Source organism: Pithys albifrons, chromosome 12 (assembly GCF_047495875.1).
Source record: "Pithys albifrons albifrons isolate INPA30051 chromosome 12, PitAlb_v1, whole genome shotgun sequence".
Lineage (NCBI taxonomy): Eukaryota > Metazoa > Chordata > Aves > Passeriformes > Thamnophilidae > Pithys > Pithys albifrons.
The window spans coordinates 12,323,913-12,348,532 of record NC_092469.1 but is presented as its reverse complement, the minus strand read 5'-3'; the positions used below and the strand labels follow the sequence as shown (position 1 = coordinate 12,348,532).

General features: G+C 38.1%; 1 protein-coding gene across 1 annotated transcript in view; it reads right to left on the bottom strand.

The window, feature by feature from the left end:
- Positions 1–24,620, bottom strand: part of SLC6A2 (solute carrier family 6 member 2) — a 61,955-nt gene that overhangs the window by 10,707 nt on the left and 26,628 nt on the right. Inside the window, 8 exon segments of the mRNA XM_071567630.1 lie at positions 1,579–1,679; positions 6,011–6,110; positions 8,472–8,600; positions 11,727–11,839; positions 12,395–12,519; positions 13,245–13,348; positions 15,372–15,506; positions 16,311–16,449. Coding sequence (XP_071423731.1) covers positions 1,579–1,679; positions 6,011–6,110; positions 8,472–8,600; positions 11,727–11,839; positions 12,395–12,519; positions 13,245–13,348; positions 15,372–15,506; positions 16,311–16,449 — 946 coding nt within the window.

The following is a 24,620-nucleotide window of genomic DNA, read 5'->3' as shown; positions in this document are numbered from 1 at the left end:
TCATTTAGAAGCTTTGTCCCTGTTTTTCAAAGAGGGGCATAATGCAAACTCCAGTATGATACATTTACTGAGGAAAGGTCAAGCAGCCTCAAGGCCTGTTTTTTCTTCCTGTGCATCCCTGTCCACTGCTAGATGCAAGAAGGAAAGAGCGAGGGACCCCCCTCCTTATAAATCCACATGTAACATGCAGAGTACCTTGATTTGGCTCTCTGGGCTTATACATTCTGCTCCATAAATACAATTTCAAATAAGTGCATTTTGAGCCTAAGGTTTCAAAGACTACACAGGGAAACTAATAGTGTGAGTTAAAGGAAGCTGATAGTGTGAGGTCTGGTTAGACAAATACTGATTCTGTACCTGGATTTCTCTTGGGATTATGTACGTAGCTGCAGACAGTATGGAGAAAGAGCTTCAAGCACTCCCAGATGGGGAAAAAAGATGTGTGCATTGTGATGGCTGAAAGATGCATTATCTACTGCAGATAATACAGGATGTCTGTAGGCTTTGCTAGAAAGGTATTATTTTGCCAAGAAATCTTACCCTACATGAAGGTTAGACTAATGGGCATTCCACCTTTCTCTAGCTGGATTGCTACAACTCTCTCTTTATAAAAATTCATTTTTTAACAGGCTCCTTGTGTGCAAAACCTAAGGATGCTTGTTGCAGCATTTTTCCATTCTACTTGAGTCAGCCTTCTTGAAGTGCTGCAGGATATAGTTCCAGACAAGTTTCTTTACAGAACTGTGTTTAAATAGATAATTAATATATGCTGTGTAGATGTTTATGGATGAATTGGGGTCATAAGCTTTAATATTTTTTAAAAAAAGTGAATGTCTCATAAAAGCCTGCCCAGTGTATGTTTTCAATACCAGTACTGTTTTAAGAATGCACAGCTTTAAAGCAATTAATAGTTTCCTAAAATCATAGCAAGGACCAATTTCCATGTTATTATCCTGACCTTAATGTGCATAGAAAAAGATTCCAGTATAAAACTGTACTTTACTGCTGATTCTAACCTTTACACAAAGCAACTGAATTCACACTGTGGATTTTTTTTCCAAATGCAATGAAGCACTTGTTATTCACAACAGGTAGATTACAAAATGTATTTAACACGTCTCTGCAGTGTTTCATGGAGCTAATTACTTACATGCAGTTGCATTTTAGTTTTTCTAAGGTGTCATTCCACAATTTGGGGATCTTGGTGTCCTTCAGTGAAAAATACATTCTTGCTAACACAATCTTTTTTCCCTGGGTAGTTTATTTTCCCAGTAGAACGCGACAGGGAGGACTCTGCCTCAGCGTTCTGTGTTCCCTAAGAAAAGCTGCTTTCTTAAAATCAAGTTAAAATGAAGGACCAGAAGAAGTTCACAGCCACAATTAGCTTCTCTTTCACAACTGAAATGTATATACAAAATACAACCAACACCATTGAGGAGAAAGAATTAAACTGGAGTGTCTTCCATTCCTCCTGAGAATATCTGGCATAGCAATGGGTATCTTGCTCTTGTTATCTATTGTATATTCTGGTAAGCAAAACACTGGTATTCTTTCCATGATGGAATAATTACCACTTACCAACAAAAAAGCAGGGCTAACAAATTTCCAGCACAGTCTCCAGTAGAGGCCTGGTTTGAAGCCCATCATTTGTTGGATGTCTTCACTGAACCTGTCCACACCTAGAATGGATGTGAACATGGGACTGATGTAAATCTGAACTGATGAGATGCTGGCATACTCAAAACATATTCTTTTTCAGAAAACAGACATGAATGACTTCTAAATCAGAAGACATATGAAATAACATGTCCTTTCAGTAACTAGATGTGTCTTTGACATCACTGTATCTGAGATTTAAATTCCTTTAAAGGCATTTCAGGCCTGTTGCAAACAACATTACTATTGAAAAGAGGCATTTCACAAATAAGTGGAATTTAAGTTGTAAATGAGACACAACTTTTTAAATAGTCATGGACTACTGCAACCTAATTACTCCGTGCTCTGAGTACACTGAAGGAAAATCTAGACCCTCACACACAAACTGCTTACTGATAATGAGGTAGATTCATATGATTCTTAATTTATCAAAGGAGATGATTTTGTTCTACTTAATGGCATACTTATCTTCCAGTGTTTCACTGAATACTACAGAATTTTCATTATATCTACTACAAATAGTTTCATATTTTATCACTTTTCCAAGGAACTAGGGCAATGTTTCTTCTGTTCAGTGGAAATATGTATGAAACTACAACATTTTAGAACGGGATGATTATCACTGATACAAAACTGGGAAAAAAGTATCTTTCTCTGTTTTCTTTAAGAAGAAAACAGTGTCTGACACCACACCTCAGAGGCACTGGCTCACAGAGATCTCTCTAATGCATGCTCTCATGTCAGATGACTTGTTTATAGTTTATTATAATTTGTTTTAATTTATGTGTTCAGGAAATTTACTTTTAATCCTGAACCCCATTAGGTAAACAGCAGAAATGCAGCTTTTTGCCATGGATATTTGTTTGTTGGAGAGAATGTGTAGTTTAACATAATGATTGCTTCTTGTCATGTAGATCAAGTCAGTAGGATTTATTTAATGTATTTAATGTAAATAATTGGGACAGCTTGAGTTATATTTATTGTAAATAATTGGGACAGCTTGAGTTAATCATACAACATACAGTAAGATGCAAAATATTTAGTGTCTGGGCATTTGAATGTAAATATCTGTGATTTTCCACCCCCCAATACTAAGTACAGGTGAAGAGAAGTAGCCAGAAGGATCTGCAAATGCTCTTTAAATTTAATCTGATTCTATTTGCAGTGCCTTTTGTGAACTTTAAAGTGAATGAATTTTAACTGCTGTGAATACTGACTGGAATTTATCATGGTGTAGAAGGTCAAAGACAAGGACTAGATATCTAAAAGATTTCATTCCTGTTTCCAGACAGTTGCACGCAGAGCTCAAACAGTGCCTGATGTTCAGTTCTGCTGAAAACGGGCCATGCTCTCAGACTGCCCCTGCCAACCCCATGGTTTCCCAGTACTCCAGGTCTTCAAAGAACTGTTCTAAGAATCAGCTTGTGTAGCAGCACATATTTATAGCTACAGATGATGGGACCTGTAGGGCTTGGTTTTCTACACTTCTTGAAAGCATTTACCCAGGTTTTATTGCAATCCTGTATGATAAACCAAAACTCTGGGTGACTTTAGTTACAGGAAGAAATTAGTGTACCACAACCAAAACTCCAGGTTACTGGAGACCTGGTGGTGAATATGGAAACAATCTCTTTGCTTTTCCAGGGAAAACCAAGTAAGAGATACTTAAAATTTATTGTGAGGTCCTAGTAAATACACAGAACCCAGAGAGACTTTCAGTGTAACTTCTGAACTAATAAACACTGCAGCTGGATGAGAATATGTTCATTATATAATGGTCTATTAAATGGCACGAGAAACTTGCACATAATATCATGTTGTCAAGGGAATTAAATCAACATGAAAAAACAACTGATTAGGTGAAGTAAAAGTAGATTTGGCTATAAATGCAAGTTACCCTCCTCACATTGGGACAACCTCCTTTCTTTCAATAAAGAGGTCAGAGTTCAGATAGAATGAAAGTCTACATGTTACCAGTAAGTCCTGCACCTGCTGCCAGATAGAACTTTGCAAGTTATCCTGCTGTGCAGACTCAGCCAGTGGCTTCAGAATCACTTATTTGCACAGAAGCCCTTGAGCAGGTCCTGGCCCTGGGGTGAAACTGCTTAGTGGCTGTAGCTGAAAGAATTTGTGGTCATGTTTCCAAAAATTAGTACATAGCTGCAACAATCATTTGGAACTCTGCAAACAATATTTGTATGGGTTGTTTACCCCTCCTGCCATTATATATGTCTTTACCATGTCATATATAGTATTCTTTCATGTGTTTTGATTTTTTTTTAATTTGAAAAGTAAAAATTAGTAATACTGCCTTTAATGCAATTTACCTGGTGTCAGGAAGGGAGTGAGCCATACCAGTGCCACTCCCAAAGAACGTGCTAGTGTAAAAGCAAGCTGTGCTGGTGTGCAAGTGAGCAGAACTGTAGCTCACATATCCCCACCACGGCAGTGCAGGAAGCTTTCTAAGTTGTTCTGCCCCTTTCTGTGGAAATGTGCACATTCATGCTCTCTCCTGACAGGCACACATCCACACAAACCCATCTGTGAGCACAGATAAGTGCCAGCAGTCAGTACTTGGTTAAGTTCTTTCCCTTCTGCAAAACCAAACAGCTGACCTTAGGTTGGAGTGGTTGGTTTGTTTGTTGGTTGGGGTTTTACTGCATTTTGCTGCTTTGGGTTTTTTCCAAATAAGTTCAACTTTTGGTATGACATTTCAGTCTGAGGGATTTTTTTTTTAAATTAGTTAAGTAAATGAAAGTAACGGGACTGCAGGTAAGGACAAATACCATTGTGAGCTCCTACTGAGCTTGTTCTAGTTGTTCAGGAGGGTGTGGGTGTTCATAGTAAAATCTGAGTAGAGATTTTCCTGCAGCTGAAACCAAAGAGCAAAGTTTGGCTTTTTTTTTTTTTAAGAATATTCACCAGAAAGGAGATATCAGGGTTGTGTATGAGGAAAATTGGTAACACGCTCACAGACATAACTAAAATACACCTGCATAGTAGAACAAACTAACTCTCCCTTCACTTACATATACAGTTGGCCTTTGCAAGAAGAAACTTCACAGTAACTGGGTCATAGGTAAAATCTGAACTAAATTTCCATGCTTTTAGTCTGTGCCAAAATGTCAATGCTTGCCTTCAGGTTGGCTTAATATTCAGCTGGGTCATTAAGGCAACTGGGGTCTATCAGAAAAAAGAAGTAAACAAGATCATGCCAGATTAAATCAGTTTAAATAGCACCTGGGGCTGTAATAAGTTCTTTTAAAAGCAACAGGTCATGCTGTGTCAGTAAAAACATCTGTCAGTGCTTAAGAAAAATGAATAGATATTTTCCTGATCATGGGGAGGCAGGAGGGAGAAGGGAAAGAATGATAAAGGACAGAGGGTGTAAAATAAAATTTGACTAACCTTGGCTTAGTTTGTGAACCACATACAAAACTTAGCTATTGTGAAGCGCAGTAAATCCAGTTTTAATAGTCGCAAAAAATAACTTGCCCTTACAACTGAAGTAGTCTCTACTTCCAAGCTAAGCTATGAAGACTCTTCTGCATTCAGCACTTTTATGGGGATTAAAGGCAGTTGCCTGTGAAATACGGTGCCTCTACTGTTTTGAGAGACAACAGCATATGTGCTTCTACCTCCCCGATGTTGGGTGACAATTAGTATGTTAAAACTAGCTACTGTTTCTTTAGTAGATAGAACAGCTTTATGCATGAATGCCATTCTTGCACCTCATTCACTCTTCAATAGTTTTTAGCTGCAAGATAAAGCTTGTTTGATTAGAAGAACATGTGAGGCAAAATGGATGGGTTAGTGACTTAGAGAGGTAAATGGCAGTGGGAATTATGTCTGAGAACCTCCTGAACCATCCATTAAGTATAAACACTAAGAATAGAAATAAAGATGATTTTTCAAGGGAAGAACAATTTTTGTGGGAATCAGGGCATTTAGTTCAATACAGACCTCAACGGAAGAAGGAAAGTGGGAACAGGTGATTCTGTATTGAGGTTAATCTACTTGCTTTGAAAGTATCAAGAATAAACATGCTACTGCAAGTCATCAGCAATGCTAAGAGTTCTAAAACACTGGCAAAAGTAGTAACTTCTCCATCCCATCACAGTCTCCTTCACAAGGCAGTTTCCTTCAGCTTTGTGCAGGGTTACAAAGCCTGGCTCACTGGCTGTCTGCATTCCTGTCACTTCATGGGTCGGGTGAAAATCACTGCAAGAAACATCACTTGTTGTGGTTTCAAGTGCATGGGGCTATGCTGTTTTCCCTTAAAACAATGTGTAAGCCTGTCATGAGCTCTTAGAATTTTAGAAAAGGTTTTGCACATGCAAAATGAAGTGCTTACCATAAAACCAGGAAACTCCAATTGCCTCCATCAGAACAGCAAACAATATTGAAGTCCCAGCTGCAAATGTGTCCAGAAGTGTGAGCACATAAATTCCACCCTGGCATTGGGGGTTAAAAGATGCAACAAAATGAAGTTACAAATAGAATAATCTTGTTAGTTCACTATCTACTCAACAGAAATCTGCTTTACTTTAAACATTATCTTAACTCATGCATTCTAATATAGATCTGGTGCTGCAGATATGAGTTCATATTTGCATACAAAACAGTGGAATCAGACTTGCAACTCTTCTGAAGAGGCATTTTTCACCAATGTTGAAGTTGAAGACACTGGCTCTTTGGGGAAAGATTCAGCAGCCTGCTGGGCAGGGCCTGTCTACAGCAGTTAATGAACAACTTCCTAAGTTAATGGCAGGAATGGAGCACTACAAGAGTTTGCTCAAGCCCTTATCAGTCAGTTTGTTCCTAAGGCCACTTGTTTTGTAGTCCAGTGAATCTGCATTCTTTTTGCCTTGTTTTACAATGGGTTATGTATCTGTGGCAGTTCCTGCTCATTTTGCTGAGTTTGGGCTAAAAGGGGATGGGAGGCCATGCTATGGTTACTTGTTTCAAAATGAACCTGGATGAAGTGTTTCAGGACATTTTGTTACTTGGAAACAACGAAAATATTAGCAGTTGCAGTAAATTTCATTAAAATCTTTTATGACCAAACTTAATCTTATTATACCTGTTCAGAAAGGAAGGAACAAAAGAATTATTTTACGTGTTTTTACCACCAATAGTATAAATAACACTTGTGCTATTTAGATCTGTAGGTGATTTTAATCTCTGTAATCTGTATCCTTTTTTTTTCTTATAAAAAGATGTTTTTCTGAAACAGCTGTGCATATTTACAAAAATAGAGAGACCAGACTTAGGCCTTGTCTGAGTTTTTAATTCTATGGGGACTCGTCTGGAAACAGAATGATCTTTGCTTGTTGTGTTAGAAAGAAAATGTTGCTTATTGAATGACATTTAAGTTGACCTCTTGTTTTTGCTCTACACCTGCTCCAAATTAATGCCTTTGTTATCAAACTTAGTAAAGTGAATGACAAATATGATTTTGTAAGAAACATATTTGTTTCAGAAACAGCTGCTTTTGAAAATACAGCCTTAAAATTTCGAGGGCAAAATCAAACATTAATTTTGTGTGATGGTCTCATATGGGTTATTCTTTTTATTTTGTGCACATTAGAAATGTTCTTCTTCAGTTATGCATGCTACTACATTTGGACAAGTCTGGGCAGTTTTGTGAATTCCAGCTTGAGGCGTGAACTTAAGTCTTAACAGGTGCCATTATGTAAAAACTGGAGCTGGGTTGTTATCTTGAACTGCATTAGTTCACCTCAAGGCAGTGGAGTTGCACTCACTGGCACCTGATCAGGTTCTTAACACTGAATTTCTTCTGAGCTCATACTTCACAAAATGTTATTATTCCTGTTGAAACTTTGAATAAAGAAGGAGCATGTTCAATTTTTATGTATCAATAGAGGTAGCATGGCATTAAAAGGACAGGTACTTAAATCATATATCTACTTCTAGTGTCTCAAGTGTTCTCCAGTTTGAGGAAAGCAGAGTAAAAATATTGAGGTATTCCTTTAGTCTAAAAAGGCCTTTGTTATTTATGAATTTATGCCATTTCAGTAATCTTAATAATAGATTTGGAAACCATTTCTAGGGATGGAGAGAGGTTCAGCACACTTGTTTTCACAGTGACTACTTCAAGTTTTAGTTGTTTTCTAACACTTTTGGCATCTTCGCTTACAGCTTTTTTTGTTTTGTTTTCTTTTCTTTAAAAAAAAAGAAAGTTCTATCCAGCCTAGAACCTGTGATTCTCATTCCTAATTAGTTGTCAAAAGCAAGATGAGGCAAAACATTCAGGGTGATGGTAATGATAAATACAGGTTATTAGATGTTCAGGGTAAGTTATCTGTGGGTTTTTATGGTGCTAAGAGTATGAGCTAAGATCTGGGTGCATGGAGGAACTTCAAGAAATATATGGGTGAGAGGAGATCATTATTCTACACTCTTAAAAAGAAGTGAGTGCTTCTTACTTGCTTCAAGAAGAGAGCAGCCAGATGACTATGGGTCTGGTCACTTGAAATTCTTAGTTCAAAACAAAACCAAGCTAAACAACATCACCCCCAAACAAACACCAAACAAAACACACAGAACAAACAGAACAAATAGTGGCACAGACAGTTCTTTGGAACAAGGACTCGTTTTTGGTGGGTAGTGATCTTGTGCCAAAAACCACAGAATCTTCATATATACAAGATTAAAAGTGCTGTTCTGGTCATAAGTTTAAGAACTAAAAATCTATAACAAAAATAGTCACCTGAACCTATTCATATTTCTATCTGAAAAGGTTAGTTGCATTTTTAAGGTACTGTGTTGGTGGAAACTTTTGCTGTACTTACATTGGTGATGCAAAAAAGGGCAAGTAGGAAAGTGCCAAAAGAAACACCAAAGGTGAAGAGCTTTCTGTGCTGCTTCAGAATGTGGAAATCATCTGCCAAGCCAGTGATGACAGCCTCCATTCCACCCATCTGGGGGAGGGAAGGCAAGAGCTCTTGTTAAACCTTACTGACTGTGGTAAATACAAGCCAAGAATGTAAAGCAGCTTCTGTAATTAATACCCGACCCCTCTGTGATTTCTGACATTGCAGCTGTAAGTCATTGGTGTTATGAGGCTTAACTTTTTTGTGCTAAAGAACCCAGTCAGGGAACTGGACACCAAGTTGTTTCCTCTATAGCCCCATATCCTGTGCAAACTCTGCTGATGCACCAGGATAATCAGCAGATAGTACTTTGGGAAAAATAATATACATTTCAATATACTTTGGGGAAAAACCTGGTAGATTAAGTAACTAAGCTCCTTAAGATATTTCTTATACAGACACCAGAAGCGCCTGGAGGAAATGTGTAGAACAAAGATTCACTTTAGCCATTTAACCAATTCCATTTTGACAAAAATATTCACAGACTTGGAAGAATTACTACATAGGAAGCTGGATGTAATTTCTTTTTGTTGACAACATGAAAGAATTTTACTTTGTTTTCTGGAAGTTAATGGCAAATATTAGCATTGTTTTGCAATATAGGATGTTTTCACTGAAATTACTGGGTTATGTGGGTGGTTAAGAATTTTAATTTCTTTTCATTAATGAAATCATTCTACCCCTGCTCCATCAAGAATCTATGAGAATGAATTTCAGTCTTTTTACATAATAAATAAATTAATGTAATATTTTGGAGAGGCTGGATTCCATGCTTTATTTGATGTTAAAAGACCATGGCAAGGCCTGGAGTGTTTGGTGCAATACAGTAGTTGGTTAGCAGATGCTGTCATAGCCTTCCCTTTCCTGTAAGAATTTGGGGAAACCAGCAGCTCTGGTTGAAATCAGTAGCAGAGAATTATCTGTATAGAATTTGAATGATTCCTGTCTCCACCCATAGAGCTGGGGACAGTGGACCTGAGTTTTCTTTAAAGGTAACTAAAGTTTACAAGTCCCCAAACCATAGTGTAGGGTTGTATTTCCTGGTGTCTCAGGGGGCATCAGTGAGTGCCCTGCAGTTAAGATGGGTTAATATATGGCATTCTCAGAAGCTGCCTCTGTATTGGCACTTAACTGGTCTTGGAGAAGTTGAAACTGGAAAGACCAGCTTGGATTATTTTGGCAAAGGATCACTTCTTAATGTATCACCATTTATTTCCCTGGTTAATTCCCTATACCAGGCTAGATACCTAATCCAAGAAAATGTTTACAAACATTTGTTCTGCTTTTTGTCCTTTTCATTGTTGCTTGCTTAAACTCACACGGTCAGATTTCTCTTTCTTCAACATTGTGACAGTTCCATTTTGGTACAGACCATTCCATTCTTTCTAATTCTGTTCTAGTGAAGGCTTGAGTGCATGAATAAAAGTAGTCATGTCTAATTATTCCTTGCTAGCTTTGGGGTTATTTGACTTTTAGCTTTAAAATTTTAATTTTTCCCTTCAGGGACTTGGTCAGTCAGATGTGGGGGAAGAGTTGAGATCATCACCATAAATAGTGCTGCCTGACCTGAGTTTTCTTTGGTAAATAATGACAAATCCAGAACAAGCAAATCCCTCCTCTTTTGGAAAGAAAGCTAAACTTGGTCACAGTTCATTAGTTCACTGTATTTAATTAGCTCCACTAGGAAGAATTTTCTCTACTTGTAGGGAAAGTGTGTTCTGCAATTTAAAGCCCCAAGTCTTTGTCAGTCAGATGTTTCTTTACATTGCCTTAAATTTACTGCTGTTGTAAAGTTAACTGTCTTGGATTAAAAACTTCTGAGCACATACTTTCTTCTTAATTTTGCCTTTTCCCTTCTGGTCATTCTCACCCTTACACTGTGTTAAATCCTTAATTTCAATCCTTCCTGTTTGCTTACAGTCAAGCTACAAACTCAGCTATAATCTTCTCTTCAACTTTTGTATAAGGATCTAGATCTTAGTCTATCAAGACAAATTTCATTGAACTTGATCTGGAATCCAAAAATCCAAACACTTTGGAAACATTTAGACCTGACCCTGACCTTTACAGCTCAGCCCTCACTCCTTAAGATCTCACCCAGCTGTTTGCCAATGATTATCAAAGCATCCTTCTCCAACCTCCCTTTTTTCTCACTTTTGTTCTTCTCTGTGTTGGTTCATTCTTTCACTTTGCCCTTGAAAATGAATGAATTTTCCTGAGGTTGTAAACCATGGAAACACTCCATTTCCAGCAAGAAATTCCTAGATGAACTCAGCACATTCAGAACTTCAACAGAGACTTCTATGCCTTGGAATACTAAGAAATCCCTACCCTACTAAAGAGGATGAATGTTTGTCTGTGGTTCACCATGCCTTAAGGACCCTGTTTGGTTTTCTTAGGAATTAATCAACCTCTAAGCTAAACATAACAGGATGTCTTGATGCCTCTTTGGCAAAACCAAAGCAGCACAAAAGTTGTGTTGGGACTTGGAATATTTTCTGTGGTGAAGTTTCTGTGATCCTGAATATCACGGTGTAGTAAAACATCACATTATGGAAAGAGCAAATACACTTGTTAGACTGGACACTTTACAGTTAGTCTGTAGTAAAATGAAACAACTATGAAATATTCTGGTGTCATTTTTGAGTTGTGATTAAATTTACAAGAAATTCTGTATCATTATTTGTAGAAAAAAATGTGACTACCCTCAGACATTGCCTGTCTTGAGCATATTAATGGATTTCAGAATAGATGAAAATCCCTTCTAGAAACCACTCAATGTCTTACTGTGTTTTGCAAGCAGGGTTCCAAAACCTTACTACAGGTTCATAGTAATAATAGTTCAAAGTAATATTGTTGGGTCATACCTTTAAACAATATTAATTGTTGATGAACAGTCCCAGTGTAAGATCATAAAAAAGTAGCAGTGAGTAAATATTTACTGGCTTGTAAAAGATTTGATATTTTCCTAAACTTCTTGATAATTGTAAGTCTTTAAATATAATACTGGGAGTAATACTATTGCTATGTTGTCTGTGACTGTGAAAAACAGATTCAGGGAATGTACAGAATGTTTATTTGAAATATAAGCCCCTGCTTGAGGTTGGTACCTCTCTAGTTACAGAATATAACAGTAAAAGAAAAATATCAAAGCCAGAAGTAAAAGTTACTCACAGAACTGTCGATGCCAAGAGTAAGGAGCATGATGAAGAACACCACAGCCCAAAATGTAGATCCTGAAAGAGTTGAAATTGCCTCTGGGTACAGGATGAAAACTAAACCTGCTCCTGAAAACAGAAAAAAAAAAAAGTATTACTAAATGATGTTTCTTATTGTCACAAAAGTGCTCATTTTAATAAGATAAATTATGACTCAGTTGACTTTTACTTCAGTTCCCATTACACTCTGAATAGCTGCTAAAACAAAATTTGCATTACACCCAAAATATATTCAAAATACTTTAATTATTTACTCGTGACAGTTTGGTATTAAAAAAAGAAAAACTATCCTATTCTTTCCACTTCTGTTGACTAAAATGGAAGAAAAGAACTTTCCAGATAATATTAATATAGATAAAGCAGAGAGTGAGTCTGTTAATGCAAGCACTTTCAGGTGCAACAAAATACATACATGCACAATACAATATAAGGCTTTTATGAATTTATAATGATAATTAATTATTACATCTAATGGATACATCCAACTTGAGCTCTAGTTCCAAGTAAGTTAACTCGGGTCACTTCCAGGAGATTTTCACACACTTGCTGGAAACAAATATAAACACATTTGCAAAGAAATAGTGGACAAAAAGGGGTAAAAATATTATAAAAGTAACTTCTTACCTTCAGTAGCTACATCCTCAATTTTAACTTTGTGCTCATGAGCCATGTAGCCCAATATGGAGAAAATTGCAAATCCTGAGATGAAGCTTGTGACACAGTTAATGGTACTAGTCAGCAAAGCATCCCTAATCATGGAGAGAGGAACAGCCCAGTGAGAGAAAACCAAAACACTTTAAGAACTAGATGGAAATCATCTTTAATGTTTTACTTCTTTTTTCTTTCCATCCTTTGGTTCACAATGTATTTCTAACACTTGTACTTCCTGAATTTATATTTCAGAGGAAAATTTAAAGTGATGCTTGTTTTCATTCCAAAATGGAATGTTAGCAAAATGTCTAAATGTTGGAATTTCTCAGAAGGTGCAGAGCAGTTCTGTTTGAACTTCTATGGCGGTGATTCAGCAGAGCACTTACCAACTGTCTTGACTTAAAATGCATTCTTAAATTGGAGTTCAACATAAAATATCAGAAATATAATCCCAAGGCACAGAAACACTTCTGGAAACTGGAATCTTTCTGCTATTAGTCCCTGCACCAGTAAGATTTCATCCTGTGTTCACTGTTGCGCTTAATGGTACTTTTGAAAGGCAAACACCAACACAGTTTACACAGCTGTCTAAAGCCCAGACCTAATCCCATTCTGTTTTTGCAGTGCAGCAGATATCTTGGCAGGCTCCTGTTACTAAAAATTCAGTAAGGAAGACAGTGTTACAAGGTTTGGATTGGTTGCTATGTCTATGCAAAACTCACCATCATTAATAAGTAACTGAAGATTAAGGTAGCTTAGTACTTATTCCAGCTGCAGTTAAATAGTATGATTTTGCACCAGTAATGAAGGAATTGGCTCTTACCTGTAACAGTTGTTGTCAAATTTATTGTAACTGGCAAATGCGATTAAAACACCAAACCCAGCTCCTAAGGAGTAAAATATCTGAGTAGCTGCATCAATCCAGACCTGCAAAATGCCACCAACAAGGGCAGTGTCAGTTCAGTTCACATCAGGAGAAAAGCAAGGCCTGTACAGAACAACTGGCTTTTGGAAAACAAGATACATTGATGCCTGTGGGAGTGTAAGAGCATCCAGGCCCCGTGAGGTGTCACACGGAGCAGGGGCAGGGTCTGGAATGGCTTCACCTGTAAGTTCTTAGTGCACACACAGCTACCTCCGTGGGGTGCACAGTTGTACTTGTGAGATTTTACTGAGTACTGAAATGATTCCATGGTTTTTCTCCTGGGTGACAGAAATACACTTCCAATAGTTCTTGTTCCAAGACAGTTTGGAATGCACAATCAGAAAACTAAAAATAGTTAATGGGTCAAGAGTTACAGAGTTACAGTTTCTTTCCCATAATAGAGCTTTCTTTGTGTGACTGTTAGTGCACTTTTTTTGATGCTTTCTTGATTCAGAAGCCAATGCATGACTGTTGTGCTGTGAACAGAACCATGCAGGTTATCTGTCAACTTTCTCACTTAGCTGGAGAAGGAGTTACAGAAGAAATTGCAGTTCATACAGAGTATCATGGATTTGAGGTATCACAGTTTTCTTTCACTAAATAGCAAACCAATCCTGTGACACTTATTCCTTGTTCATTCTTTTTAATACCCATTACATCTTAATATTCTATTTTCACACAAAGGTTGTGATCAAGTAATCTCTTAAAAGCATTTTTGTGCATAAGAATGCAGAAGGAGGGTGCAAAGCCTTTTATATTTTTCTTCTTTTGTAAATCCTTCCCATATTTTTTGTTGGTAACAAAATTCCTGAAGACTTTTAACATCAATTTTGTTTAAACTATGATTAGGTCTGTATGGTGACATCATAAAGCACTTGGGTTTTGTGGTTCTCTAGCTCTTTTTTTTCTGGCTGTTGCAGTTGTACTCCCTGTGCTTCCCTTTTTGTATTATTCAAGCACACTTAAGCATGTGCATAAGTCTTATTGATTGAAGTGTGACATCAGCACCTGTTGCTTCCCAAAGGATTTATGCACTTGCTTAAGTATCTGTTGAGTAAGAGTTTTGGCTCATAGTAGCTGATTAGAAAACAAATTGAGAAGATCAAGGTGGAGGTTAAAAAGAGCAGAAACCAGAAATTCCTTTACAAATAAGATTAAATGTAAAACATTCCCTTGCTCTGACTGAGCAGGATGTGAAACAGTGGGGCTGGTTCTCCAGCTTATGTCCATGTTCTCTGTTCTCTTCAGCTGAAAGGCTTCTGATTGATCCATAGTCAAATATATTTTATAATAGGATATTGTTTTTATATGCATTGAAAAGGAAAGATAAGCATTTTACAGAAGGCATTATTCAGTCTTTCCAGCTTTCTTTAGTGTTCATGTCATTATAACTTTTGTGCATATCCTTTCTTCTCTATGTGGATTTCAAAATTTACTGTGAGTTGGTTTGGATATACTTAATGTTTTCCACATTGTTAAATGATACAGTGACATGTACATTTCTGTCAGTAGAAAGGTAAGAACATCATGCTATTGAAAAATCTCATTTGTATGAAGGATCATGGTTTGAATAGTTAGTCCTGACTTTGCATGTTTAGCAAGGTTAGCAAGGTTTGCATAGGCCAGGATTTTTGTTTACCAGGTTAATATTAAGGTAGTGATTGAAAAAGCAAGATTTTCTTCTTAAGGCAATTCTTAGCCTTTTGAGAACTAAATTTTTGTATGACTCCATTTTCCTGTATAAAGACTGTTGCAGTTACTGGGTGTACCAAGGACTTTTTAAGGGTCTGCCATGCCTAGAACTGCCTTCATACAAGTGTTTTGTGATCTGAACTGTTTGGGTTCAGTGTGAGACATTCCTGTCATGTCAAGTGTTGGTAAGTTAGATTATCAGAGACAGCGGAGTAGTGCTGCAGAAGCAAAGCAGGGCTATAAAGTTGCAGAGGTTAGCTGTCATATTTTCAGTTTAATAACAAGGGCAACACATTTAATAAAAAGGGAATGAGAGCAGAAGAGTACACTTACTGTGGCTTCTTTTAATCTTCTGAAATCTATGTGTAGGTATGCATTTATTCCATTGTATGCACCAGGGAGGGTTATTCCATGTATTAGTAAGACAAATAATACAACATAAGGCAGAGTGGCTGTTATCCAAACAACCTGCAGACAACAGAGATCCCAAAGGTTAATCAACTGTTAAAGAAGATTTAAGAACGTGTGTGTGATAAATACAGCTAGCATTTTCTTGGTTGTGTCCATTCAGTTTGATGGAGAAGATCTTTACAGAACATCTTGGGAAATGCTGTCTTTTCCTGTATAAGTTTACAGATACCCCTTGGAGAGAGTTTTAACAAACAGAAGACATTACCAATATGTGTTAGGCTGCAGATTGGCTGCTCAGCTCTGTCATTTACTAGAAAAGGGCAGCCATTGCCTGGTATTAGGTGATACTTTCATGAAAATGTACAGAATGCTCTCAGATGGATCCAACCCCAGAATTTCTGTTGAGGTGTTTTCTGAGGGATGTCAAAGAGTAGCTTCAAATGACTTTCCTCAGATCTTTCTCTTGACATGGCATTTTATATAATAAACCCAAAGCATCTTATGCCATTGAATCATTAGTACATTCAGCTAAGAATAGGATGTGCATTTAAGACTGTTTTGAGTATTTCAAAATATTTTGTTGATGAGATCATTTTTCACAATTCACAGGTTTTGTTGAATTAAAAATAATATGCTAATAAAATTCTCAGTTGGAACATCACATAAGCAAAATGTGTAAACAAAATAAAGGCTGAATTGGGATTGTGTATTTTCATTGTACATATGTGAAGGTCTCTCACATAGTTGGGTCCCCAAGGATTCCTCAGAAGCAGCGGTTTATTTTCTTACTTCCTAAAATTAGGAGACTTCTTAAAGGAGACAAAGAATGTAGTTGAGATAGAAAGACAATATTAGCTCTACCTTTCCTGAAGTCTTCACGCCTTTCCACAGACTAAAGAAAAGAATGATTACCACCACCAAGAGGCAGAGGGAAAGTTGCCAGCGAGGCAAGCCAAGGTCGTGGATTCCACGGCTTTCATGCAGGTGCAGAACTCCTCGCCTACACACCAGATACACAGAAACAAAGCAAAGTCACCGGGGGGAAAAGGCTTTTACGTGTCTTGTGCTGTGAGCAGCAGGAGTGGATGCTGCCCTGCAGCAGCAGGAGTTGCCCTACTGGCATAACTAGCAGTGAAAGCTGCTTTGTGAAACCCTTCATTGGCTTCTTCCCACAGTGCCATTATGGTCTCATGGACCCATCACCCTGTGTTTAGCACCATGGTGCCATAATGATAGCATTGTCTCCTTCACTGGAAGCATATGAGGAACTTGGAAGTGTCAGTGGTAGATCCTTACTTGAACAGTGAACAATGCCCAGAAAGGGTGCAGACTCTCTGTTCTGGGAGATTTTAAAACTTGGCCAGTAAAGGCCTCGAGCAGACTGATTAACTTTTTAAGTCAGCCCTGCTTTTGGGTAGGGAGTTGTATTGGATAACCTTCAGAGAGGTCTTTGAACCTAAGTGGTTTTGTGAATCTAGATAAGCAAATATCTGGCTTCCTGCAACTTGAGCAGTTCTAAAATTATTTCAATTATTTCCAACACGAATTTCAATTTCTTTTTGAATGGGTTATTGTGAGAGTGCAAAAAAGTGGTTGGATAGGAAAAGCAACAGTTGGTAAATTTGATTACAATTCCCTTTGGATCCCTAAAGCATTATGATCAGCTAAGAACTATAGTAGTTTGGCTTCTGTAGTTTCTCCTGCTTAATAAGCAATGCTATATTTTTGAATTGTTTCTGTGATTAATTCCTGGTTGAATACAAGACACTGATAGAAATTATGCTCCTAATTAAAGCAGCTGATCTGTTTCTGTTGCTTTGTGAGGTTAATAACAAGTGAGGCATTAAAAGGGTTACTGACCATGTGTTTGTGGCATAAATCCAAGAATGTTCTTATTTAGAGAGTATGAGGTGAGTTTAACTTTTATTATACATCAATTCAGCTATATAAAAATATAGCTGTGGAAGCAGTAAAACATAGAGTCAGACTTCTTGATATCTCACCTAAACCCCTAATATCTTTAATTAAATGTAAATAAACAGATAGTTTTTACTCAACTTTTGCTTAGAGTGTAACTAAAAGCTACCTGTATTTCTGATAATAAAGTGTAACTTGATAGAGGATCTGCAGGTCTAAGTGAATCCTGGCAGTAATGTTTGATCCCATCCTAAACTTATCAGCTTGGGCAGTGGTAAGTATAGCCAGGAAAAGTGTCACAGGTTTCTTACCAGAACATCTGTCCAGGATCTTGTGAGGGTTTTAGCAACCTGTTCTATCATAGATACACTGCTAATGCCATCAGGCTCCTTTGGAGTACAATATGCAGAGTCTGCTCAAAAAAACTGAACTCGAACTTGCAGTCTTTGTGCCCAAGTATTTTTTCTGGATTTGTACAGGAACCTGCTTCCTTGGGTGCTTGCTTTCCAAGAAGCAGCTAGCAATGTGTCTTACTGTTGGAACATATGCCAGAACTGCCATTTCAAATGTGGGATTCCCAGGATTTTGAGGAGAATCTCCATTCCAAGAGTTCTGCTCCCCTAATCAGGGGAAGGGATCATAAAAGAGGAAGAGAAAAATACTTTTGTAACCAGACAAAACAGCTGTGTAACTGGGCAGCTAAGCAAGGAAATCTTTATAGACAACTCCTGTTTCTGAGTTCTAATTCTGTCAGGTTTTGCTTCCTTTTCATTCTGATTTTTTCTTTCCTTTTTTTTTTTTTTTAGTTTTCTATTTTTTTGGTGACATCTGAAGATAAGTCATAAAAGCTTTCCAAAAGATGCCCTTTTTGAGGGTTGCTAGTAATTACTTCTTGAATGTTTACCTATTAGAACCTACATTTCCATTTCAGTGGTACCATAAAGGGTCAAAGACCTACACTGTGGTTTAGGTTAAGATGTGCTGACATCTGAAGGAAAAAAGCAGTGGCCAAAAAGTTAGACAGATTAAGATTTCTTGATTTAAAGGCTACAGCTCTGTAATGTTCTTTGAAACACAGTTTGGTTTGGTTTTTTTTTTGAGAAGAGGGAATTTGAAAAGAACTCTGCATTCATCATCTTCATCCAGGTTAGTACACATCAGTGATGCTACAGAAAATCCAGTTAGCTCAATTATTCCACAGTTATTTCACATCAACAAGTGTTTATTTCAGGAACAGCTGAGGCTGTTTTAAGCCTGTCTATGTTAAGGCAGGTTGAGTGGGTCTTTTTAGATTACACTCAGTCACTTGCCTTATACTGGCTACAGTGAGGAAACTGAAGTAAGAGGCACTGCAAGATTCCCCATTCAGGGAGCTCTGAGGTGAAAACACCTAAATTTTCAGCCTTTTGATATTATAGCAGAATAATGCAACATAGCCAACATTCTTTCCCAAATTGAGGCTGCCTACACTAGTTGCAGGTTGTTGTGATTGAGAAAAGAATGAAAGCAGATGAGAAATACACACACAAATGAGAAGAGAATGTTATGGGGAAAGAGACTGAGAATAAACATTAACAGATGGAGCTGACAGAAAGTAGAACAGGATCTATTATATTATGCTGAGAAAAATACAAGAGAAGCTAATAAATGGTTTAAGCTTTTTGATATTCTAGTCAGAGCTCTAGAAATAATTATTTACCATTGCACAAAGAGTCAAACAACATGCACTAGAGGTCAGGGATGTGTGCAAAGGAGCTCTATTTATGCTACAACTGCATTCCGTGTAAGGGAGTGTAAATTACATTTGCAGTGACTTTGAGACTGTACATAGGGGTACCAAGAGTCCTTCCACTATCTGCAAGAGGAGCAGGAATGTGAAGGGGTCTCAGGCTGAAGTTGCATTCAGAGATTCTGATTCCTCTTTTGGGATGTTCTCTCATTCCCTATGCTCTCTGCTGGGAAGATTGTCCCAGTCATCCAGAAACTCTGGCACCAGTTTCTGCCTTCCCTCCACACTGCATTCAGCTAAAGGGAATTAGTTCACCTCCTCTGAAATCTGCAAACGGCAATTAGTGTTTTAGAACCACTGAAAACGCAAAGGGTTGTGATGTGAAAATTACTCTATATCTTGTTTACTCCAAAACACTCGATCTATAACCTGAAAACACGAGATAAGAACTTTAGGTCTAGAATATTATAAGACATTTTTGTCAGACTGGTACTTTCTAAGGAGATTTTGTATTATCCATTCCTATACAGATTTACATGATTGTCTTTTAGAAGTTTAGAAGGTTTTGTACAAAGACATCAGGTTTAAGATCTTGGAGTATGCCTAGTTTTTCCAATCCCAAATCAGTTTTAATTTCAGGTTTTGGTCCAAATATGATTACACAGACCTATAGGCTCATTCTTTCTCTTTCTATTAAAAGGAAAATTACTTGCCTAAATTTGATGTGATCAGTACAAGGGTGCAATTTTCCTAAATTTTTAGATGTGTTGTATCATATTGGGTCATATTTAAAAAGTATCATCACTTGCCAGAAAATTAGTACGTTAATGAACAAATGTATTTGTCAACATATTAAGTAATTCTAAGAACCTTTAAGTCCTCCTAAAAGTTAGTAGTCATATTTATGAGATCAAACCCATATGGCTTGCATAAACTAAGAGTCAGCAAATTGGATAAGGCATAAATAGATATAGTCCTTGTTTTCTCAGCTACATTCCCTATTCTGGTAGTTAGATTATGTTTTTATGATTTTAAACTTAATGCAAATTTTAGATTGAAGATGCTAGAATAATTGTCAATGTATACAGTGTGCAATCTATAGAAATTAAATTACATACTCAGTTTAGAAGGCAATTTGAAGCATGATAATTGTGCTCATTTAGAAGGCTCTCTTACATGCGCCTCTGTGTTATTTATTTGGGCAATGCTAGTTCAGTCATCAGTGCTGCCAGTTGCTTCAGGGAATGAAATGTGGTTGGTTCCTTTGCCTGGGGAAGGTCAGGCTGTCTGCATCAAGCAAGTGTGGATAGAGCACTTTTTGCAGAGTTTGCCAGGCTCCAGGTATAGCACTGCTTAGATTCAGCTGCACTGTATCCATGGCAGTTTGTGCCCCCCAACTGTGTGGGGCAGAGCTCGTGGTACAAAGCCTGTAGACCTGAGACTGGACATCAGTGTCTCCTCACTATAATTCTGGGGGTAGGGGTGCAGTGCAGAGAGAGCAGAGTGGCTCCACCTGAGGTGCACCAGGGGTAGCCTGGCTCAGTCCCAGCTCTGCCATACCTGCAGCTGCTGCCTGAGCTGCTTGGGTGCCTCTGGGTGCTTTGCAAAGGGCTCCGAGTAAGGCACATCTGTGATGATGAAGGATAGCCTGGCTCTGGGAGAGTGCTCTCCTACAGCCCAGAGCACAGAGAGTGGGCTGAGCTCCCACCCTGGAGTGCTGGGCACACTCTGCCCACCTCTAGATACCAGCTAGACATGCTCCCTCCAGCTCTGGATACCAGCTAGACATGCCCCCTCCAGCTCTGGATACTGCCTTGCCTTTTGCCAACACCTTGATTGTCTGGGTTTCTTTGTTTCTCAGGATATTTCAGCTCCCTCTTGTGTTGGAGAATGGAGGTGTATGTAATGGACTGCAAACCAGATTTTGGGGATCACTTACACGATTTGCCAGTAGCATCCTGGCTGGCATATGATAAATTATTATTTGTATTGAGTGAAATGGTATTTCTTTTTGGATGATGATAATCCTGAGAATGCTTATCCCAACTCACATCCTTAGTCATCTTAATTCTCCCACTAAGCAATTCGGACCTCCCCTACTATTGTGCCCCACTCCCACACACTCAAGGCTTTCTCCAAAGTTTTCTGGTTTCAGAAGAGCTGCGTGGAGACACAAAGTTGCCAAAAGGTCAGACACAGTAATAGGTCCATGCACCACACCCTGAGAACTGCTGACACATTTAAACAAATGAATACTCACTTTATGGTTTGCCATTTGTTGTGAGGTGAGATTGTTATCTTTTCATGGGTTAATGCTTGGATGTGATAAGAATGGATGAGCAAGCACTTTCCCTATAGGAAGCAAAACATAGAACACTAGTGGTGATGTTGTGTCACTACTATCTTGAAGAGATTTGATGGGGAACAGGTGAATGCAAATAAATGGACTGGCTTTTCCCAGAAAGATTTGTGCAGGTGGAGATGCTCCACAGAGAAAGGCTCTGCTTGCCTGGACTTCAAATGCAAGATAATAAAGGGGAAGTGCTGCAGCACTGACCTCAGCTACTGTAATGATTGTAAATACTGGTACCACTGCCAAACAACATAGGATTCTATATGTAAAGTTAAGCATTTAGAATCCCTGCTATAAGTTAGCACAAAGTAAGCCAATTGCATAATGTGCAGCTCCTGACATTTGCAGTATCTCATAAAAATCCACAGTGAATTTAAGTTGTCAAAGTCATCATTCATCCAGCCTTCTGGACTTGCTACACAGGGCCATGGTGTGGTTTAGGAATCATTTCCATAAAGCTGGCCAAAGCCTAAGAATATGTGTACACACTAACATGGATTGACTTCCACTGTACTCATATTTAATTTCTTTTCTCTTTGTGTAAGTAAATGGTCAACAATTGTGAAAACTCTGAGCCCACTCAAATCAGAGGATTTTTTTCTGTTACATTCAGGGGATTTTCTAGGGTTGAAGGTACAGAACCTGGCTAAAATTCTTAGATTATGTGATCTTTGTGAAAGTAAACAGATGACTGTTGCCCAACTTCAAATCTCTCAGAAACATTTCCTTTCAATTAAGATGTGAAGGATGAGTAAAGCTTAGATAGCTGGAGAGGTTCTTAATTTCTCATTGCTTACCAAGTCTCTGATTAGTTTATATAGTATGGACGTTGCATAAGGAAAACCCTTAAGCTTCAGATGAATTCAATGGAGATTTGTTGTTCAGGGAAGTGGACACTGGGAACTACTGGTCACGTTTGGCATGAGCTTAGAGTCTTTTCTGACCAGGTGTGATTAGCACAAAGGTTATCCACCCTCGTTAGTTCTTGTCTGATTCAATTTTTAGAAGCATTTATAGGCAAAATTGCTTATGCTGACTTTTGAAGGGGTGTTACCTCTTCTGGGAGAGGTTGCCTCACAATTGTTTTATGGGAACAGGTTCCTGCATCTTCCTTTGGAGCACATCGTGTGGATCATTCTATTTGATGGCACACTGAACTACATGGACGTTTGCCTGGGGTGGCATTGTTGGTAAAGGACTTGCACCCCAAAGCACAAACCTGTTGGTCTGTATAAGTAACCTTTGCTGTATGTGATGAGGTTTTTTCCAGGACATTCCTGGTTCACACACTCCTCATGAATTTATGTTCATAAATATGATAGATGGAGACTGTTGTGACAGAATCTTGTTCTTAGGTATGTTTCACAATTACTCACAGCTGGGCAGACTTGTGAATTCTGTGAAGTTTCTCTACTGAATCTGGCATGAACATTTCCCTGTAAAAGTGTTCTTTATTTTTCATGCAGATAGAATGGATTACAGCCCTGAGAAAAAGTACTATCAGAGGGAAGTAGCTGTAGCTCACTGTTTGTCGACAATTTTACTGTTTTGCCTAAAAAGTTGCCAAGATTTGTTCCTACAACAGACTGTGATTTTTTGCAGGCACAGTACCTCGTGAGAAGAATAATGGTTTTGTTCCTCTAAACTGGTATTTTTGAATTGCCAGCATAAACGAAAGCAGGATGGTAGAAAACTTTTCCCAGACACAAGAATGGAGAGAACAAACATAAAATATGCCTGTATTCAGATGAAGTATTTAAATAGGAGCAATATAGGGGATAGGGGAACTTTTTTTTCAGTGATGTACTTCTCTTTTTTAAAAAAGAAGGTTTCTAATGAATTATTTTAACACATGTTAAAAGAATAGAAGGTTCTTTGCATTTTGTGTGTTTAATTCCAAACTGCTGAACAGGAAAGTAATTAAAGCAATGTGTGCCCTCCCAAAAATATGGAATTGACATTTTATTCCTAACTGGATTTCTCTTATGTCCTGCTGTTACTAGCAGAAAGGCAGCAGTTGTTATTAGATTTGGCTTGCTTTGCTAAGTTTACAGTGTCCAAATACTTTCTAATTGATTTTAACCACATCTCATGTATTGGAAAGGTCCCATTCCTTCCTGTTCTAAGAAACTGTTCCTATGACATTAGTGGCACCTTTGGCCTCAATTAAACCCGAACAACTGAAACCAGCCTTAGTAAAATGAAGCTCTCTAGAAGGCCTCAGTGTAGAATCACTTCAGCCCCAATTACTGCCGGGCTCTTGAGGTTTGAAAACAAAAGCCAAATACGTTTTTTGAAGTTTTGTCACTGCCTTGGTATGGAATTTGCAACTTGAAGTGATTTCTCCCAAGTCTAAGGCTTAGAGGTTTCTCTCTGCTTTTCCTTCCTGCCAAACACTGGATAGCTGAGAGATTTGGCCTAGACTGCAAGTTTTCCCTTCTCTCACTCAGTGTAAGTGGTGACAACCAGCATATTTCTGCTGAATTTGAGGTACCTTTCTTGAAATATTTGATGAACTGTCACATCACAGAACTCCCACCTCTTCCTACAGTTTATTCCTGTGCTGAAGGAGACAGAGGCAGTCAGCTCTGGCAGCTGAAGGGTTTAGGAAATAACTGCCTCTGAATTCGTGGTCAGGCCAGCTTTGTGTGAAGGAATCTTGTCCTGAAGGGAAGAAGTGCCTGTGAAACTTTATAATCAGACGATTCAGCTTTCCCTGTTGTAAGAAGACCACAGACAGGAATTAGGTAATTGGATGTAAGAGAATAAAGCCTATTGTCTAATTTGGTTTATTAGGTTGGATCTGAATACGTTAAGACTTTGCACAAGTTTGGGTCCACACCTGAGCTGTACAGCTGGACTTGATGAGCTAATCCAAATACTGGATAAGTGAGCATAATGCCCCTTGTGATTCCCTGTTTTTACAGCTGGGGAAACAGATGTTATAGATTTTTTTTTACTTAAGTGGTTATTCTTCTCATTTTTGCAATATAACCTAGCTGCTATTAAATACAGGGCCTAGAATTACAGTCCCAAAATTCAGGAATCAAACATAATGAAATGTCCAATTTCCTTTTTATTCTTACCTTCTGAAAACTGCACCTCAAATCTATTTCATGGTGTGAAAAGAACCATAGTATTTCAAGTGCAGACAGTCACAAATAGAGCTGGT